This window comes from Drosophila bipectinata, chromosome XL (genome assembly GCF_030179905.1).
Source record: "Drosophila bipectinata strain 14024-0381.07 chromosome XL, DbipHiC1v2, whole genome shotgun sequence".
Classification (NCBI taxonomy): domain Eukaryota; kingdom Metazoa; phylum Arthropoda; class Insecta; order Diptera; family Drosophilidae; genus Drosophila; species Drosophila bipectinata.
The window spans coordinates 10,097,832-10,114,075 of NC_091734.1; the positions used below are offsets into that span (position 1 = coordinate 10,097,832).

The window sequence follows — 16,244 nt, forward strand, 5'->3', positions numbered from 1 at the left end:
ATGATGTGTGATTTTTACAACTAATCAGTGCTGGGAGTTGACCTCTGACCCGATCCCCTAGTGCAGGCTGGCGACGGGATGCAGGCGCAGGGGCTTTGAGGCCTGCCGGACGATACGGGTCCTTGGCCGGGCGGGAGGCAGGTAGCCGTTCTGCTGCTGGACCTGCTGCTGGATCTGCCTCACAACTGGAGCCACTGGAGCGGCTGGAGCTCCAAAGTCATCAAAGATCTTCACCGTCTGGACGTGCGTCTCCGCCCCACTGTGGGCGTTCTGGGTGACGACCTTGACCACGTGATGCCTGCCCTGGGGCTGCTCGTTGGTGGCGCCCAAAATCTTGATGGTCTTGACGCCGGCCTGGTCGAGCGTCTCCAGGACCTTGAAGGTCCTCGTCGCGTGTGGCTTAACGATCTGGACGGTGCGCACCCGGGAGCTACCACGCAGGGCGACGGGGGCTGGCAGAGGGGCGGTGGCCGCCATCGCCACATTGACCGCCACCTGGACGTCCTTGGGCATGAACTTCTGGAGCGACTGCTGCGCCTTCAGGCTGAGGGTCTGCGGAGCTGGCTGGGGGGCAGGAATGGAGACGGGCACGGGCTGTAGCTTCTGGCTCTGCACCACACGGTGGTAGTGGTGGTGCAGGTGCTGCTGAGCCTGCTGGACTTGCTGGACTTGCTGGACCTGCTGGCGGGCATAGGCCGGAGCATAGAATCGCGGACGCTTGGACTGCTCCCGGTACATGGGAGCCACCTCAATCACCTGTTGCTGCTGCTGGTGCTTCTGCTGCTGGTGCTGGACATGGTGGATGTGATGGTGCTGCTGGCGCACTGGCTGGGCGTAGCGGGCGAAGGGCTGGACGGTGTTCATGTAGCTCCTCAGGGAGTGGATGTGAGTCACCTGGGTGGGGGCTGGAGCAGGCAGGGCGGCAGGAGCACTGGCCACGGGTGGCAGGTAGCCGGAAGCCCTGTATTGCTGGTGCTGGTGCTGGTAGGATGTTGCATGGACCACAGGGGCAGGAGCAGGAGCTGGCACTGGAGCGGGAGCTGGAGCTGGAATGGGAAGAGGTGCCGGAGCGGGCAGGGAAATGGGAGCTAGAGCTGGAGCTGGCACTGGAGCCGGAGCTGGAATGGAGACTGGGATAGGAGCGGGTGCAGGAACTGGCGCAGGAGCTGGCACGGAAACCCGAACTGGGGCAGGAGCTGGTGCTGGAGCTGCAACCGTGGGCGGCAAGTAGCCAGGAGCCGTGTAGTGTTGATGCTGCACCTGTTGCTGATGGTGGACATGTTGCACCTGTTGCTGGACCTGGACTTGTTGCACCTGTTGTTGGACCTGGACTTGTTGCTGCAGCTGCTGCTTGGGACGTCCGTAGACAATATCCTCAGACTGCTGAGGTCTGGAGACCTGTACCTGCGACTGGACCACAACCTGTTGCTGTTGCTGCTGCTGTTGCAACTGCCTCTGCTGTTGCTCCTTGAGCAACTTGGTCTGAGTCTGGAGGCTGTGGAGCTCGGCAATGGCTGCCTCGGAGTTCTCGGGCTTGACGAAATCATAGCCATCGGGAAGAGCTCCAGGATGAGCCACTGTGGCCTGTGTGGGTGCCACAATCACCTGCTGTACCTGCTGCACCTGTTGCTGCTGTATCTGTTGCACTTGTGGCAGTGACTGAGGCTGGGACGGAGTCCTGGGCTCATCGTAGCCAGGTGGGAGGTAGCCAGGAGCACGGTACTCGCCAGCAACACTCTGGACGGTGGTCTGGACGGAAGCCACTTGCTGGACAGGAGCAATCTGCTGCACAGGAGCAACTTGCTGGACTGGAGCTGGGGCAACGCTGGCTGAGCTTCCAAAGGCCTGACCCAGAGCCTCTGGGAGGGGATCGGGATTGGAGAAGTCATAACCAGGTGGCAGATACCCAGGAGCCTGATAGCTCTGGCCAGAAGTCTGAGCGATCTGTTGCTGTTGCACTTGCTGTACCTGCTGCACTTGTTGCACCTGTTGCTGGTGCTGCTGCACCTGCACTTGCTGCACTTGGGCTTGCTGTTGCTGCTGCTGAGGTGGCAGATAGCCGGGTGCTTGGTACTCGGCCTGGCTGGAGGATCCAGTGGTCACCACCTGGCCGGAGGTGCCAGAGTTGCCAGTTGGCGGCAGATAAGTTGGGGCCTGGAAGACCTTCTGTTGCTGGACGGGTGTGGCAGTGGGCGGCAGGTAGTCCGGAGCCTGGTAAGTGGAGACTGTCTGGGGCACAGACTGAGTGACTTCCTGGGTGGTGGTGGGTGGCAGATATCCGGGTGCCTGATAGCTTTGAGAGGCATATTGCTGCTGCTGTTGCACATGAACTTGCTGCACCTGCTGCTGGACTACTGGGGCAGCTGCAGTGGGTGGCAAGTAGGCCTGACCACTGTAGCCCACCGGAGCAGCCGGCTTGGAGCGCTGAAAGTCGTGCTGGTAGTTCGAGGGGAAGGGCACCGGAATGGCAGCCTGGACAGGAGCCGGGGCCGGAACTGGAGCAGAAACTGGAGCCGGAGAAGCCACAGGAGCTGGTGCGTCGGCAAAGCCCAAGAAGGACACATCCAGGCCATCATCATGACCCTGGTGGGAGGTGGGCGGCAAGTAGGCCTGACCGGGACCCGAAACGGGATTGTGAACCTCGAAGATCTGATAGCCGGAGTTGCCATAATTGCTCTCCTGGAAGCCACCCGTCTTGTAGTATTGCTCCTTCTGAATCAGAGATTGTTGTTGCTGCTGTTGTTGTTGTTGTTGTCGGAGCTTGAGCGATATATCCGCTTGGGTTAATCCACACATCCCGCAGATGGCGATCGCAATGAAGGCGCCAAAGAACTTGAACCGGAAACGAACGAGAAAACATTTTTTTTGTTGTTTGAATTTTGCTTTTTTTTTTTTTTGGTATAAACTTTTGAGGTTTTTTTTTTATGCACAGAAAAAAAAATTAAGATAATTATATCACTGAGTTATAGATATCCTTAGTAATCCTTAGGGGTAATCATCCTGTGTGGGCACCACTTACATTCATCTTTAAGTCGGTGGTGCTTGAGCTTCGATCTCCAACCGTACAATGATGCCCCCAATGACCCGATACCTGCGTTTTATATGTTTTTTTTTTTTCGCCTCTTCTCCCAAAACTAGTCTGGAGCATCTTCAGTCTTCGATCTCCCATCATCATCATTCGCTAATTTACCAAAAGATGGGCCTTTCGTTAACCCATCCACGAGTCGCTCGGCAAACACTACGCAACATTCGCCCGAAAATGCAGATTTGGCTTATTGAGTTATCGCCGCTCTACTACACCCAAAAAAAATCCAAAAAAAAACCCCAAAGTCCAACAAAAACCAACACATGGCCTGGTATTTGATAAAATGCAAACAAACAGAAAACCGTTTAAATAAGTTGGCTAGTTGTATTGGCCAATATTGCAGATACAAGGCAGCCAACACATGTATTTAGGAAGTAACTTGGAAGCAACTTTGAGGCTGTTGGTGGGTTAATTTATAAAACTTAAAAAAATGTTTAAAATATTTCAAAGTTAAGGTAATCTTAGACATAAATATTAAACATAAAATCGTAATCATAAAATTAATTTAAGACAATTTTCAAGGCAGTTTTAGTAAAACATTCAAAATGAGAAAACAACATTAGCATGTCCATTAAAAGGTTTTTTATTCTAATATTTATAATAATATTTAAAAATATATGTATATTTATACAAAAAACTATAAAATCTTGGGCACATTTTCCTTATTAATATTTTATAAATTTTTTGCATTAATATTCTTTTTACAACTATTTGAAAATCTTTACAAGAATTTCTCAAAAAAGCCTTTGAAACTGATTTTTGAAAACAACTCTTTTTAAAAAAGTCTTATTATTTTATTAAAAATATCAAAATATACATAATTAAATATACAAATATTTTATTAAAATATACAATTTTTTTCCAAGTGCCTTTTCAATCCCGTGCCTTCAGACCGGATGTAATTAATACGCCCCGAATCGCTACATCAGTCAACCTCCGGTCTGTTCTCCGGCGTATTGCATAATCCCGGACAGCTGGGTCTGCTGAGGTCTGGACCGGGATTGCAGCTCGTTATTGGACACCTTGGATTTCCGGTTATTATGATTGTTTTGCATATGCAGTAGTTTCGCAAAGTGTTTGCTAAATATCGGGCTGTGGCTCTAACATTTGCCAAAAATAAATAAATAAAAAATAGAAACAAAAAAAGATGAAAAAAAGAGGAAATATTACATGTGTCATTAGCAAATGCGTGTCGGATCGGATCGGATCGGATGGTATCCGATGGGGCCATGAATTAAACATTAAACATTGATAAGCATGTCGTCCCACCTCCGGATGGTATCTTGAGGTCGGCTTTTGGGTCAAAATCTTCACCTCAGCTTGCCACCAAAAATGCCACCTGCTTACCTTATTGCGTAACTTTTAGAGTTAATTGGGGATTAGTTTAAAAATTAATTAAATTAAGTAAAAGAATAAATATTTAGGGTTTTTATGTATTATATGATATGTTTTAGATTTTAAGATATTTCTGAATCAAATACCATATATGGTCCATGATCTATGATTATTTCCTGAACTTTAAAGACTTTAAAAGACCTAAAACTGTAGGGGTTTTAAAAGGAACTCCTAAAACTTTGTATCTACGTTTCAAATCCTATATTTATATATTATTTGATATGATATACATATACCTTATACCTTATAGCATATACCTTTAAAGACCTAGAGCTTTAGGAACTTTTGTTTTAGTTTTTAGAAAATAACTCCCTTTATAATATATGTATCTATGTTTTAAGTCATGGAGAGTTTCAATGATAGTTGAATAGTTTTTGTAGATTTTTATCTCAAGGCCTAATCTTTCTGAAATATGTACGCTATATACCTTATCCTAATCAATCCTTTTAAACCTCCTTTTACCTCTTAGAAGCCCATTTTTAATACAAAGGAAATCTTTTATTAAGATCTATTCAAGTTCAAAGACCTATATTAAGATCTAATCTTTACTTAAAGTTTTTACAATATTGTTTATAATACCTTTACTTATTTTTACTAAATATTACTATGAAAAAAAATACCTAAAAAGTATTTGCAATCTTAGGCCATATATTATGCCATAAAGCAGTTTTGTTATTTCGATTTGTGTTTTTGATTGAAAGTGAAATTGAATGGCAAGCACCTGAACACAAAGGGCTGTCTGGCAGGTAACCCTACGCATTAAAGGTTAACCTTTTCGACAGTTTTTATGGCCAAAATACAGGTCTATTCAAAAACTGAAAACTGAAAACCGAAAATCAAACAAATCCCATCGAACTGGTCGCTCTGGAGTTGTATAATCATTATCAGCGACATCTTTCATTTCGGTTTTCCGCAGAAAGCCATGTAATTTTCCCATGGCATTCGCTCCGGGGGGTTACCAACTCCCCTTACCTCTAAGTCTAATAGATCCATAAAACCCCCCCACCAAAAACCCCCCACTTTCTATTTGTAGGCCCTCGATATCTTTGGAAACCTTGACCCATCTTTGGGCCAAATATTTTATGCATATTTGGTCGACAAATTCCAAAGCTACTAATGGCCAAAACGGGAACAAAAGAGACAGCCTGATGGCATACGAAAGAGACAGTGAGTTTAACAAAGGCGGGACATGCAAATAATTGAATAACATTGAATTGAATCGAATCGAATCGAATAAAGGCGAGCCCTAAATCCAAGCAAGATGCCCAGAAATTGATTAAATAAAACAATGTTTTTAATGGGCCTATTTATGGATTGGGTAAGTCTTTGTTTTTCAAGACCCATTCCATCAATGGAGGTAGCTTTATTTATGGGGTTTCTCATAGATATTATTTATTTTTACCTATTGTTGGCTAAATGATTAAGATATATGCATATTTTTGACATGTTATAAGTAAAATTGTAAAGAAATATGATTGTTTTCCCTTAAAAAATATATAGAAAAGTTTTAATAGAATAGAAAAATAAAAGAATAATAGAATATCATCATAGAAAATATTTGAAATTGTTATAAATTTTTAAAGAAAATCTTTCCAAAGAATGAAGACTATTCTTCAATATTTTTATTAGAATTTTATAAAAAGTGTTAGAAGGACTTCAGAAAAAACTTTTAAAATTCAAGTTTAATTTTAAAAAGTAACTTTTAAGAAGAAAAGAAAATATAAGAATACAGAGTAGAGTAAGAGTACCTTCTTTAAGGAAGAAGTACCAGGTATTATATACCATATTAGAGCTCCTAATATTCAAAGAAAGTTATAATAATTTCGGATGCAAAAAAAACATAAATAAAAAAACTAAACAAATTAAATTCCCATTTAAAAAACACACACCAATCGAAAAGAAATTTATTTTTTATTTAGCATAAATACGCTAAACAGAAAGCCAAGCTAGTTGTGGCTTATGAGGCGATATTTAAGCCAAGTCGAGGTATATTAGTGACTAGACTGTGTTGTAATAATTATTGCCAAACTGCCCTGGGGGGGGAAGAGTGATGGGCTTGGAAATGGACACCACACCCCATACCCCAAAAACCATATATCTCATCCTACCTAGTAGTATTTCCTAGGCCCTCTCGTGGCGATTCTTGGGGTCTCATAAATTTTCGATCAATTTGAATTAACATCGGCGATACATAATTATTTATTTATGAGTGTGTGCCCCTGCATTCGGTTGGCATAACTAACAAAATTCGATATGCATATTGCCTGGCTTGTTAATTATTTAATTTCTCGCTACTGCCATCTCTATCCAATTTATATATGGCTTTCTCTTTCACTCGTGCATTCTACTCGTGAAAATAAATATATTCGCATTAACAAACATCGCCACCCATTAGTGGGCCATCCTCAGCTAGATTTACATACCTTTTTTTTATGTCTTGTATTTTTTTTGTTGTTGTTAAGATATTTATCAATATTTGTGGCAAGTTCCACCATGGGGTGACCCCTTGCAGCGACAAAAAAAAAAGACAAGAAAACAAAAGCCAAGCAGTCGAAATATTTGGCAAAGCCAAGAGACTGATAAAGATAAACAAACTTTAAAAAAAATATACATATATATGTAAAAAAATACAAATAAATAAAATGAAAATGAAAAGGCAAAGAAAAAGGAAACCAAATCGAGTTTTTTTTCCTCACATATTTGTTTGAGAAATGCGTGTGCTTAGAGGGTGGTTTCAAAAGTTGAGACTTGGGAAAAAATTGGGCTTTTTCTAAAACATAAAAATAAATAGTTAAAAGTGGGTTTTCTTTATCAGATCTACCAAGAAAATATTCTAGAACTCTCTTACTTAAAAAGTACTTTTTTTAGACAAAGAACTAGGTGGTAGTATCGGGTATACTGTAGCTTAAAGACTCATTTAGAGCTTAAATTATAGTAATCATCATAAGAAGCTCTTAAGAATCATAATAATGAATTTTAGTAATCAACATAAGAAGCTCATCATAGGAATAAATAAACAAATAGTTTATTAAACTTTAAAAGTGTTTATTAGTAACCAGGTAGTTAGTGCCGGGTATCATATAACTCATAGCCCTTACCATAACGTGAACTTCTTATATTAACTTCTTATTTAAATGCAAATTTATTTTATTATTATTTATTAAATATATGCGTTTAATTAAACAATGAGTAATAGTAACAGAATATGGGTTTTCAATAAGAAGATGAGGTTGTAGTACCAAGTATCATATAGTTTAGAGACTTTATCAAAGCTACAACAATAACTTAGCTAATATGCATCTTTTCTATAACAAAAAGAATAGTTTACATATATTTTAAATTAAAAAAAAAATTAATTATATTAAAAAAGTGTGTATTAGTAACAGAAATACTATAATTTAAATAGGAAAGAGGTAATTATTGTGAGAATATGTAAGAAGTGTCGGGTATGATATAGTTAAGAGACTCTATCAATGCTTTAAGAATAAAACTAAGTTTTTTGCATCATATGAAAAATAGTTTAGAATAATTTATTATTAATATTATTTTAAAAACAGTAACCTTTCATTAGGAACAAGAAGTACATAATATGTAGTACCAAGTATCATATAGTTCAGAGACTACTTCATACCAGCCAACCAAAACTGACCTTAGCAGAGCTTGTTTTTCAAAACCATCCGTGTTTCTGCAACGACCTGAAATGTTTAAAATGTATATATATATTATTTTTTTTTATATTATTTTTTAAAGTAACAATAACAACCATGGGAGACCTCTTGAACTGCCCTCGCAGCTGGCAGTCAATGATGCCCCATTGACGGATGGTGGCAGTGTCGTCGGACAACTAATTGATACATAAAACCTGAAGCGACTCCGGCAGCCACAGCGGCGACCGCCGGAAAGTCAAAAGGGGGTCATCCGAGACATGGGTTAGAGGGGCACACACCAGGTAGTATGGGGCGTGGTCGGAGCCCCAACAGTGACGATTCATTGATTGGCATCGTCTATTGGGCCATGCCAATAATAAATGTTGAAATGATTTGATATTGATGTGATATTTTCTATATAATTTCTAATTTAAACACAGATGTCTATTAAGCCTCTAGGCCTGCTCTTAACCCTCTGAAATAATTGCTGTTTAATGAGATCTTTAGGCGGTTTTATTTCTCAGATATTGTCTATTATTTGAGACACGTGTCTACCCTCGACGATGGCTCACGTTACTACATATTATTAACTATTATTAGGTTACTATTATTATTATTAAATGTGGATAATTGGCATGAAAACCGCGTTTACGTTTGATTAACCCCATTTCTGGCATCGATCAATCGATCCGCTGACAATTCATTTACACATGTCCTTCAGACGACACCTCGGCCAACTTCCCTTTCACTTGGCTCTTTTTTTTTTGGTTTTGTTCAGTTTATTGGCTTATTGGCCTATTGGCCATTTGGCCGTTTGGCTAGTGTTTACGTTGGCCGTTGCCAAGCCAAATAGTTTTGGGCCAAAACGTTTTTGTTTTTTTTTTTGGGTCATCCATGCATTGAACAAGAGATATGGAGGTTTCAAGACCCAAGTTCCAAGATTTCTTTGCAATTGGTAAGATTATTTTTTATATTATTATTTTACTATTATTTTTTATATTTATATCACTATTTTTTTTGAAAGTATGATAATTTTTTGTTACCCGTTGTTAAAACAGCATCTTAAAATACCACAGTAACCTTTAAAATCTTAGATATGGTAAGTATCTTAAGAATGATCTTTTTTCTAAGAAGATCTGTGAATGATCTGACCATTTTTCTATCATAAGATCTTTTTTGAATTTTTTGAAAAATTTTATAAATACTTTGATATATTTTGAAAGTTTAAAACACATACCAAAGGTCTTCAAAATCTCTAAAAGTTCGGTAGCTCTTGAAATCTTTTAATTGGCTTGAAAATCTGTAAACTAGCTAGAAAATAATTTAGAATTAAATTTAAAAATTGTATACAAAATCTAAGAATTTGGTTATCACTGTAGAAGTTTAATAAATGAAGTTTTTAACCAAAAGGATATTAATTGAAGTCTTTCTTTAAGAAGAATAACTTATAAGAATAGCTCTATACAAACTCTTTAAACAGCCATATTATTTATCTCTAAATCCATCTTAAACAAACAAATTTATCAATTTTCTTTAGAATTTCAAAATTCCTTTTTAATTTCCCTCCTAAAAACACAATTTTTATCAAACTTTTCATCTATTTTTTGTATTTTTACAAATCTCTATTAAATACATGTATATATTTTCGTGATGAATGGAGCAATAAAGCCTCCGACTACGATGTGTCACTGTCATTGTTTCGAACCGATTTAAATACTATTAATTGGCATGAAGACAAATGCCGGAATTAGCATATTATTTATATATACACTTTGTGCCTGAATAGATCCGAATTTGGCAATATCCCGCCATTAACAATACATCTCGATCGTGTGTGCGAAATTCCGCAGAGTCAGTCAATGGAAAGATGACAGTTTTGTACATAAAACAGTTAATAAGATTTATTGAATCTATTCGGAGGCGACATTATAATATACAATATCATTATCATAGCAGTGGCAATAATTTTGTGTTTGCATAATTATCGTTTAGTAACGCGCATCCGATTCGGTTTCCCAATCGCATTATTCCGCCATATATATCTCTACCATATGTATCCCTCGAATGTGGGAATCCAGAAATCTTATCACCCCCCTACCTTAATGAGGGGTATTTCTTTTTTTGGTATAGTAACTCTCCCAAAAACGCCAAAAGCCGATAAGATATATATTTTCAATTAGAAAGATTAATGTCAGATGGAACTTAAATGCTCAAAACACAAGATTACAGCAGATGATATAGGTATTTCCATGATCCAAAATTAATTGGTTTTATTTGGAACTTTATTTTATTAACACAAAGTTTGTTTATTTTTGAAGTGGTTGTCTGTTTTTATTATTTATATTTATTAGAGCTACTTTTTGTGTTTAAAATTGTGTATTTTTTAGGATTCAAAACTCTAGAAAATATATTTAGGAATGAAAGACCCTTAAGGTCTAATATCTGCCTATAAGGGGTTGGTATCATAGCTACATCTTCATTTATTCTGGGTAGATCTATGAATGTTATCTCTCTCTGTTCTTGCTTGTTTCGAGACCAACAAATTAGTACTAATTAATGAAAATACATACAAATTTTGACAGAATGTTGAAAATTTTTTAAAACTTTAAATTAAAAATTTTAATGATCTATGTATGAATATCGAAATTGAATCTCTGATTCATAAATGATATTCCTCTTTTGATTTAGTTGCAAAATACATAAAATATTGCGTAAAAAGTGTGGGAAATATTAAGATTTTGAGAAAATTCAAAATTATCCAAATTTTGGTCCATTTTTTAAAAATTATATAATCAAAAAAGTGTATAACTCGGCTAATACTTGACAGATCCACAAATGTCATATCTTCCCGAACTAAGAACTTTAAATACTATCATTTTCAATAAAAACCTGGCAATTATAACTTTTAATCATTTTTCCTAATTTTTTTAAGGGGTTTCATCATAAAAATGTGATAAAAATCTTTAAAATTTGTATGTTTCATATTTTATTACAGTTTTAAAGATATTGAAGCCCTGATTCATAAATGGTATTCAGTTTTGGAATCGGATGTAAAATAAAGGAAATATTCGCTGAAGAGTGTCTGAAAAGTTGAAATTTTGACTAAAAGCATCTATGTATTATATAACCCGCCCAAATACGATTTTTTTAAGCCAAACTAGTCTTAACTTGGCTCATACTTGTCCAATCAGAGAATGTTATACCTTCCCAGTCTTAGAACTTTATGAACTATAATTCTCTAATAAAATCTGGCCATCGAAAACTTAGCCCAATTTTCGTAAATTTTCAAAGGGGAGGGTATCATAATTTTTTGGCAAAAATCGATAAAATTTATACTTCTTAAATTTCGATATAGATCGATGGGAAGTAAAGCCCTGATTCATAATTGTTACTCCGTTTCTAAGCCGTTTCGGTTTGGAATAAGCCTAATATTAAAGCTAAAAGCTTAAAAAATCTTTAAAAAAATATATAGCTTTAAAGAAACTCCAAGCGATTAAGTTTTCGCTAAAAAATCCCAAAGAATATTCTCCAGTAATATAGGAACCCTATAAGATAAGTAATAGAGATCTTTAGTGTCTGGACTGATGTTGATAGTCCCTCAAAGAATGACTTAAAAATGACTAAGATAATGGGAAGCTATATCACTCTTGTCTTTATGAATTCTTCCAAAAGAAATAGTTCTCTTCTCTCTATTCTCCACTCTTTTATCCATTTGTTCTCTCCCCACTTACTCATACCGTGGGCCGTATTGACACAAGTGTTTCTTCAAAGATCGAATATCTTTCTTTCAACCATAATCCACTATATCCAAAAGCCACGACGATGAAATTCCAGCACAGGATCCCCAAATGAAACACCAGGGGATATAGTTTTAGCTATCAGAGTTATGGTTGCATTTGCATGTATTTTACACAAAAAAAAAACTGTTTCTGTTTTCGGGTGGGGTCTCAACAAAATAATATTAAATGTCAGGGGCCAGGTTACACCAAAAAGAAACGCCCAAGGGAATGGATACGTTGAGCCGAGAGTGGTCCTCCCAACGCCAGGTCTTAAACAAATGTCGAAAAATTAAGATTGAGATGCGGCACTGCTGTTTCTGTTGCTAATCCTCCTGCTGATGTTTCCCGATGCTCCTAATCCTCCATCATGATTCTAACTGCTATTGCTAAAAGGGGAGTGCCCTTTTACAGGCGACCGTAGTGGGCCTGGCTGGGCTTGCGGTCCGTGAAGAAGTTGCGCAGCACCAGGATCTGAACCAGACCGATCAGCACTACGGCGGCCGTCTCCAGCGATGACCAGACCATCACCCGCGAGTTGAGATCCTCCGCGCGCTTGCGGCCCTGCGCCTCGCGGAGACGGTGATGCGTCTGTGCGTCGAGGATGTCGTTCAGGCCCTTGTGAATGGCCTGCGACGAGGTCTCCATCTGGGTGAGCACCGTAGCGTGCTCATCGACGCCCGGCAGAGCCGCCTCCTCACCCACCTGGAAGTCCACGTAGACGATCTTATGCGAGAAGGCCGAGAACTGGTTGCCGAAGCAGGCAGTGTACACGCCAGTTAGCTCCGCCACGAACTGGTAGCTGTCGAAGGTGGCCTTCTCCTGCTTATAGATAACCTTGCCCTGCGGATCCTTCAGATGGACGTCGACGTCCAGCTGGCCACCGGCAGAGACCTGGAACTCGAAGTAGGCGCTGGTGTTGCGGGTGATCTCCTCGTAGAAACAGTCTTCGGCATTGTCCGCCAGGTCGAAAGTGAACTCCACGGCGCTGGTGCACTGCATCAGGGCCACCAGAAGGGTGGAGACCAGTAGGATGCCTGCCGGACTGCTGTTGTACCGGATATGTGTTGGACTTTTGGTGGCCACCATGGTTTCGGCGGGGCTGGGCTGGCTATTTGGTATGTGGATGTGCTCGGTACTCCGCTGCCACGAAGCAGCTGCTGGTGTCTCAACCTCCTTACTTTTTGCTATTCTACTTTATTAATGAATTCGCCGCCTCCCGTCAGCGATTCGATCCGTTTTCCAGCTGCAATAGGCAAGTAATCAACGATTCATCCCACCAGGAGGCCCTTCTTTCTCCATACGCCCTTTTTCCGGGCAGTACTCACCAGTGGTCGCCCGGATTACGTTTTGTTTGCTACTTTAATAAAAAAAAAAATTCCCATAAAAACACCAAATGTTCTGACACGTGTCAACACTCTTTTTGCGGCCCACTCTTCAACACTGGAAGAACACGTAAGTGTTATCGGAATTTCAAAGTTGCGACTATCGATTGGGCGCGAAGAAATTTCGTTAATCGAGTTGGCAGTGCCAGCCCTGGAATCAACTTCCCTTCCAGCTGACACTTCCGTGTTCCGACCCATTCGTTCCCATATTTCGAACGAAGCTTGCATCTAGATTTTTTTGTTACATTTTTTTCCGGTCTCTTTTATTAAAGCCAGTGAACCGAACTCGATAAAAATGCAGGTGGTGGAGCTGCGCATGGACCGCAGCCTGCTCTGCCCAAACTTTGATGGCTACAAGCTTTCCTTTGACCCGGTGCCGGTTTTGCGGCAGAACTTTGATTCCAACCCGTTCCGCCTGGAGCCGCACGTCAATCAGTACTCGATGCTGCACTTGGAACTCTTCGCCAAGCACAACCTGCTGTGGTGCGACCCCTGGATGCGGTATGCCTCCTACTTCATGAACGAGAAGCACCAACTGGTGCAGTGCGTCTACGATCCACAAAGTGGACGGACGCGAGGACAGCGTGTCGTGTTCACCCTGGACAGGATGGACCACGGCGACGGTTATGCCCACGTGCCTGGCGACTACAACTACTCGGGCATCTTTGTGTCGGAGCGTTACCTGGTCATTTGCGACGGCATCAACACATTCCATTTGATAGATACAGGCGATCGGTCCAGGACCGGCAACGATATGTGGCAGCGGATCAGCCGCACCCCTGTGGACAATGGACTGGATCACCGTGGTCAGGTCCTCTACGACGCTCGCCTGGACATGGTGCAGGAGCGTAAACAGATCTCTCTAGTCGCTGCACATGTTGGACATCGCCATACGGATGCGACACAGACACGCCGCAACACCGTCCACTACAATGATCTGACTTGGGGGCGCTGGACGCTATCCCCGAGATCCGATGAATGGTCCTACACAGTCTGTCAGAAGCTGGAGACTATCGGATCGGTGCTATACTGTGCATTTGAGCCGCGTGCCGAGTCCCTGATCATTGCCAGCACCCGTGATGTCCAGACGCCGGCCCAAAGAGAAGCTGCAGAAGCTGCGGCCGTCCCTCCAGAACCCGTCATCCCCTTCCAGAACGGTGCCGATCCAGCTGCGGTCAATTTTTCGTGGGCCCAAGCTGACGATGAGCTGTCGATCAGATTTCCGTTGGATGGGGAAGTGCGTCGTCCTGATTTTCAAATTCGCTGCACGGCCAGCACGGTGCACGTGGAGCACTTGGGCCGGGTGCTGATTGCTGGTACCCTGTTCGGACGTGTGGACAACGAGCTCACCACCTGGAGCTTTGGCCCCAACAAGCTGACATTGATTAAGCAGGAGCCACTGCGCTGGCCGCGTTTGTTCATCGAGGAGGGCACCGGTCCGGACGAAAGCGATATGGACGCCGACGCCGAGGAAGCTGACCCCTTGCCTGATCCACAGTTGCCAATACCCAACCTGGAGGATCCAGTGGAGGAGTGCGATGTTCCCTTCGAAGACGAGGAGATCAAGATGGGTAAGACAAGAGCTATCTAATGGAAGATTATTTTATGAAACTTTTCCCACTCGCTTGCAGTTCGTTTCAACCTGCCGGCTGGCTGCATCACTCACACCATATTCATGGGCTCGACGCCCCTGCTGTTCAACACCACGCTGCGTGCCGGCTTTCCGCCTGCCTTTTCCACTCGCCAGGGCGTGGACGCCGCCCTCTGGCTGCAGATGTACCAGCCCACTCGCCCAGACGAATGGAACGTGCGCCACGAGGGACAGCTGCATGCCTTCGGCTACGTTCAGGCCTCCAAGGCGGAGCGAAAGTACACCGTCTGCTGCCCGAACATGGAATTCGTGGCCATCTGCGAGAGCTATCGCCACGTCCTCGTCTATCGTGCCCGTCACGACAACGCCGAGGGACTGCGCAGGCGCAACGGTCCGCCCGTGGTGGTCGGCAAGCAGAGCCTGGTCACCCTGGACGAGACCGTCGGCGACATCATCGGCGTTTCCACGGCCCCCAACCTGATCACTATTCTGACTGAGTATGCCCTGCTGCATCTGCAGGTGTAACGTTGCTACTATACCTTTACCGTTACCATATAAATTAGTCGTTGACAATAAACGCATTTCCTTGGTCCTAGTCCTGTGCCCGCTGGCACCTGACCCCTGACCCCATACATACATATACATACATATATTTCAGGAAAGAAACCATTTAAAATCTGTGGTTCGTTTGTTATAAACAAAGTCTAGGTTAACAGCAGTAACATATCCTAGTTTTAGTTAAATATACTATTACCATTGGCGGAAATGGTATCTTAAGAATTAAAATCTATTTCTTAAAGAGTCTTGATAAAATAAAGAGCCAGCTATCAAGATCTTGATAGTTCTTTGAGAAATATATCTAAAAGTTTATTAAATCTTAAGGTTTTTTTTACATTTTTTTACTTAAATTTAAAGACATATGGATGGTTATGATGATACTTAATAGATTCTACAACTAATCCTTGGAAATCCTTCACCAGAAATCTGTGAAATAAAAATTATTAATGTTATTAATTTTTTAAATCATAAATCCAGGTCCTGGTGGAAGCTTTTTAAAGTTTCTTCCAATATAACTCCATTTTCTTCAATATAATTCAACAATATTGATAGATACTTTTATTATAAATCCTTTATTTTATAATAAAAAGTCTAAACTACAAACTAAAAGGTAATAAACAAACTAAAATACAAACTACTTTTGGAAAAACAATTAATTTCCATCCTAAAAGCATACTAGGAACCATTAAACCCTTTAATCCTTCAAAACCATACTCCTTTAGAATGAAAATGTTACAGGGATAATGTATCTTTTGATATCCTAAATTGTATTTCCATTATTATGAAATTATTTTTTCCAGAACCTTC

General features: G+C 41.3%; 3 protein-coding genes and 1 long non-coding RNA gene across 4 annotated transcripts; 1 reads left to right on the forward strand and 3 right to left on the reverse strand.

Moving 5' to 3' along the window:
• Nucleotides 1-57: 57 nt before the first annotated feature.
• LOC108120139 (uncharacterized) lies at nucleotides 58-3,175 on the reverse strand. Its single transcript, XM_070277396.1, has 3 exons — nucleotides 3,020-3,175; nucleotides 2,107-2,832; nucleotides 58-2,040 (listed from the first exon to the last, which is right to left on the reverse strand). Exons 1-3 carry the CDS (start codon nucleotides 3,173-3,175, stop codon nucleotides 58-60), a joined length of 2,865 nt encoding a protein of 954 aa, XP_070133497.1.
• Nucleotides 3,176-3,957: 782 nt separating this feature from the next.
• LOC138927176 (uncharacterized) lies at nucleotides 3,958-6,985 on the reverse strand. The gene is made up of 3 exons (XR_011443712.1): nucleotides 6,904-6,985; nucleotides 4,256-4,444; nucleotides 3,958-4,185 (listed from the first exon to the last, which is right to left on the reverse strand). It is a non-coding gene; the product is annotated as an uncharacterized lncRNA (long non-coding RNA).
• A 5,008-nt stretch (nucleotides 6,986-11,993) lies between these two features.
• p24-1 (transmembrane emp24 domain-containing protein) lies at nucleotides 11,994-13,369 on the reverse strand. The gene is made up of 2 exons (XM_017233640.3): nucleotides 13,232-13,369; nucleotides 11,994-13,149 (listed from the first exon to the last, which is right to left on the reverse strand). Exon 2 carries the CDS (start codon nucleotides 12,990-12,992, stop codon nucleotides 12,312-12,314), a length of 681 nt encoding a protein of 226 aa, XP_017089129.1. The 5' UTR covers nucleotides 12,993-13,149; nucleotides 13,232-13,369; the 3' UTR covers nucleotides 11,994-12,311.
• Nucleotides 13,370-13,465: 96 nt separating this feature from the next.
• On the forward strand, nucleotides 13,466-15,698 carry LOC108120120 (nudC domain-containing protein 1). Its single transcript, XM_017233637.3, has 2 exons — nucleotides 13,466-14,859; nucleotides 14,920-15,698. The coding sequence occupies exons 1-2, from the start codon at nucleotides 13,584-13,586 to the stop codon at nucleotides 15,402-15,404; spliced, it is 1,761 nt and encodes a 586-aa protein (XP_017089126.2). The 5' UTR covers nucleotides 13,466-13,583; the 3' UTR covers nucleotides 15,405-15,698.
• Nucleotides 15,699-16,244: the final 546 nt, after the last annotated feature.

Bases quoted from the DNA above. Each gene is read 5' to 3' on its own strand.
- LOC108120139 (XM_070277396.1), bottom strand. From the start codon at position 3,175: ATGATGATGGGAGATCGAAGACTGAAGATGCTCCAGACTAGTTTTGGG. The intron at 2,833-3,019 runs GTAAGTGGTGCC...TTCCGGTTCAAG, and splicing joins CCACCGACTTAAAGATGAAT to TTCTTTGGCGCCTTCATTGC. The intron at 2,041-2,106 runs GTGGTGACCACT...CCACCTCAGCAG, and splicing joins ACTCTGGCACCTCCGGCCAG to CAGCAACAGCAAGCCCAAGT.
- p24-1 (XM_017233640.3), bottom strand. From the start codon at position 12,992: ATGGTGGCCACCAAAAGTCCAACACATATCCGGTACAACAGCAGTCCG.
- LOC108120120 (XM_017233637.3), top strand. From the start codon at position 13,584: ATGCAGGTGGTGGAGCTGCGCATGGACCGCAGCCTGCTCTGCCCAAAC. The intron at 14,860-14,919 runs GTAAGACAAGAG...ACTCGCTTGCAG, and splicing joins AGACGAGGAGATCAAGATGG to TTCGTTTCAACCTGCCGGCT.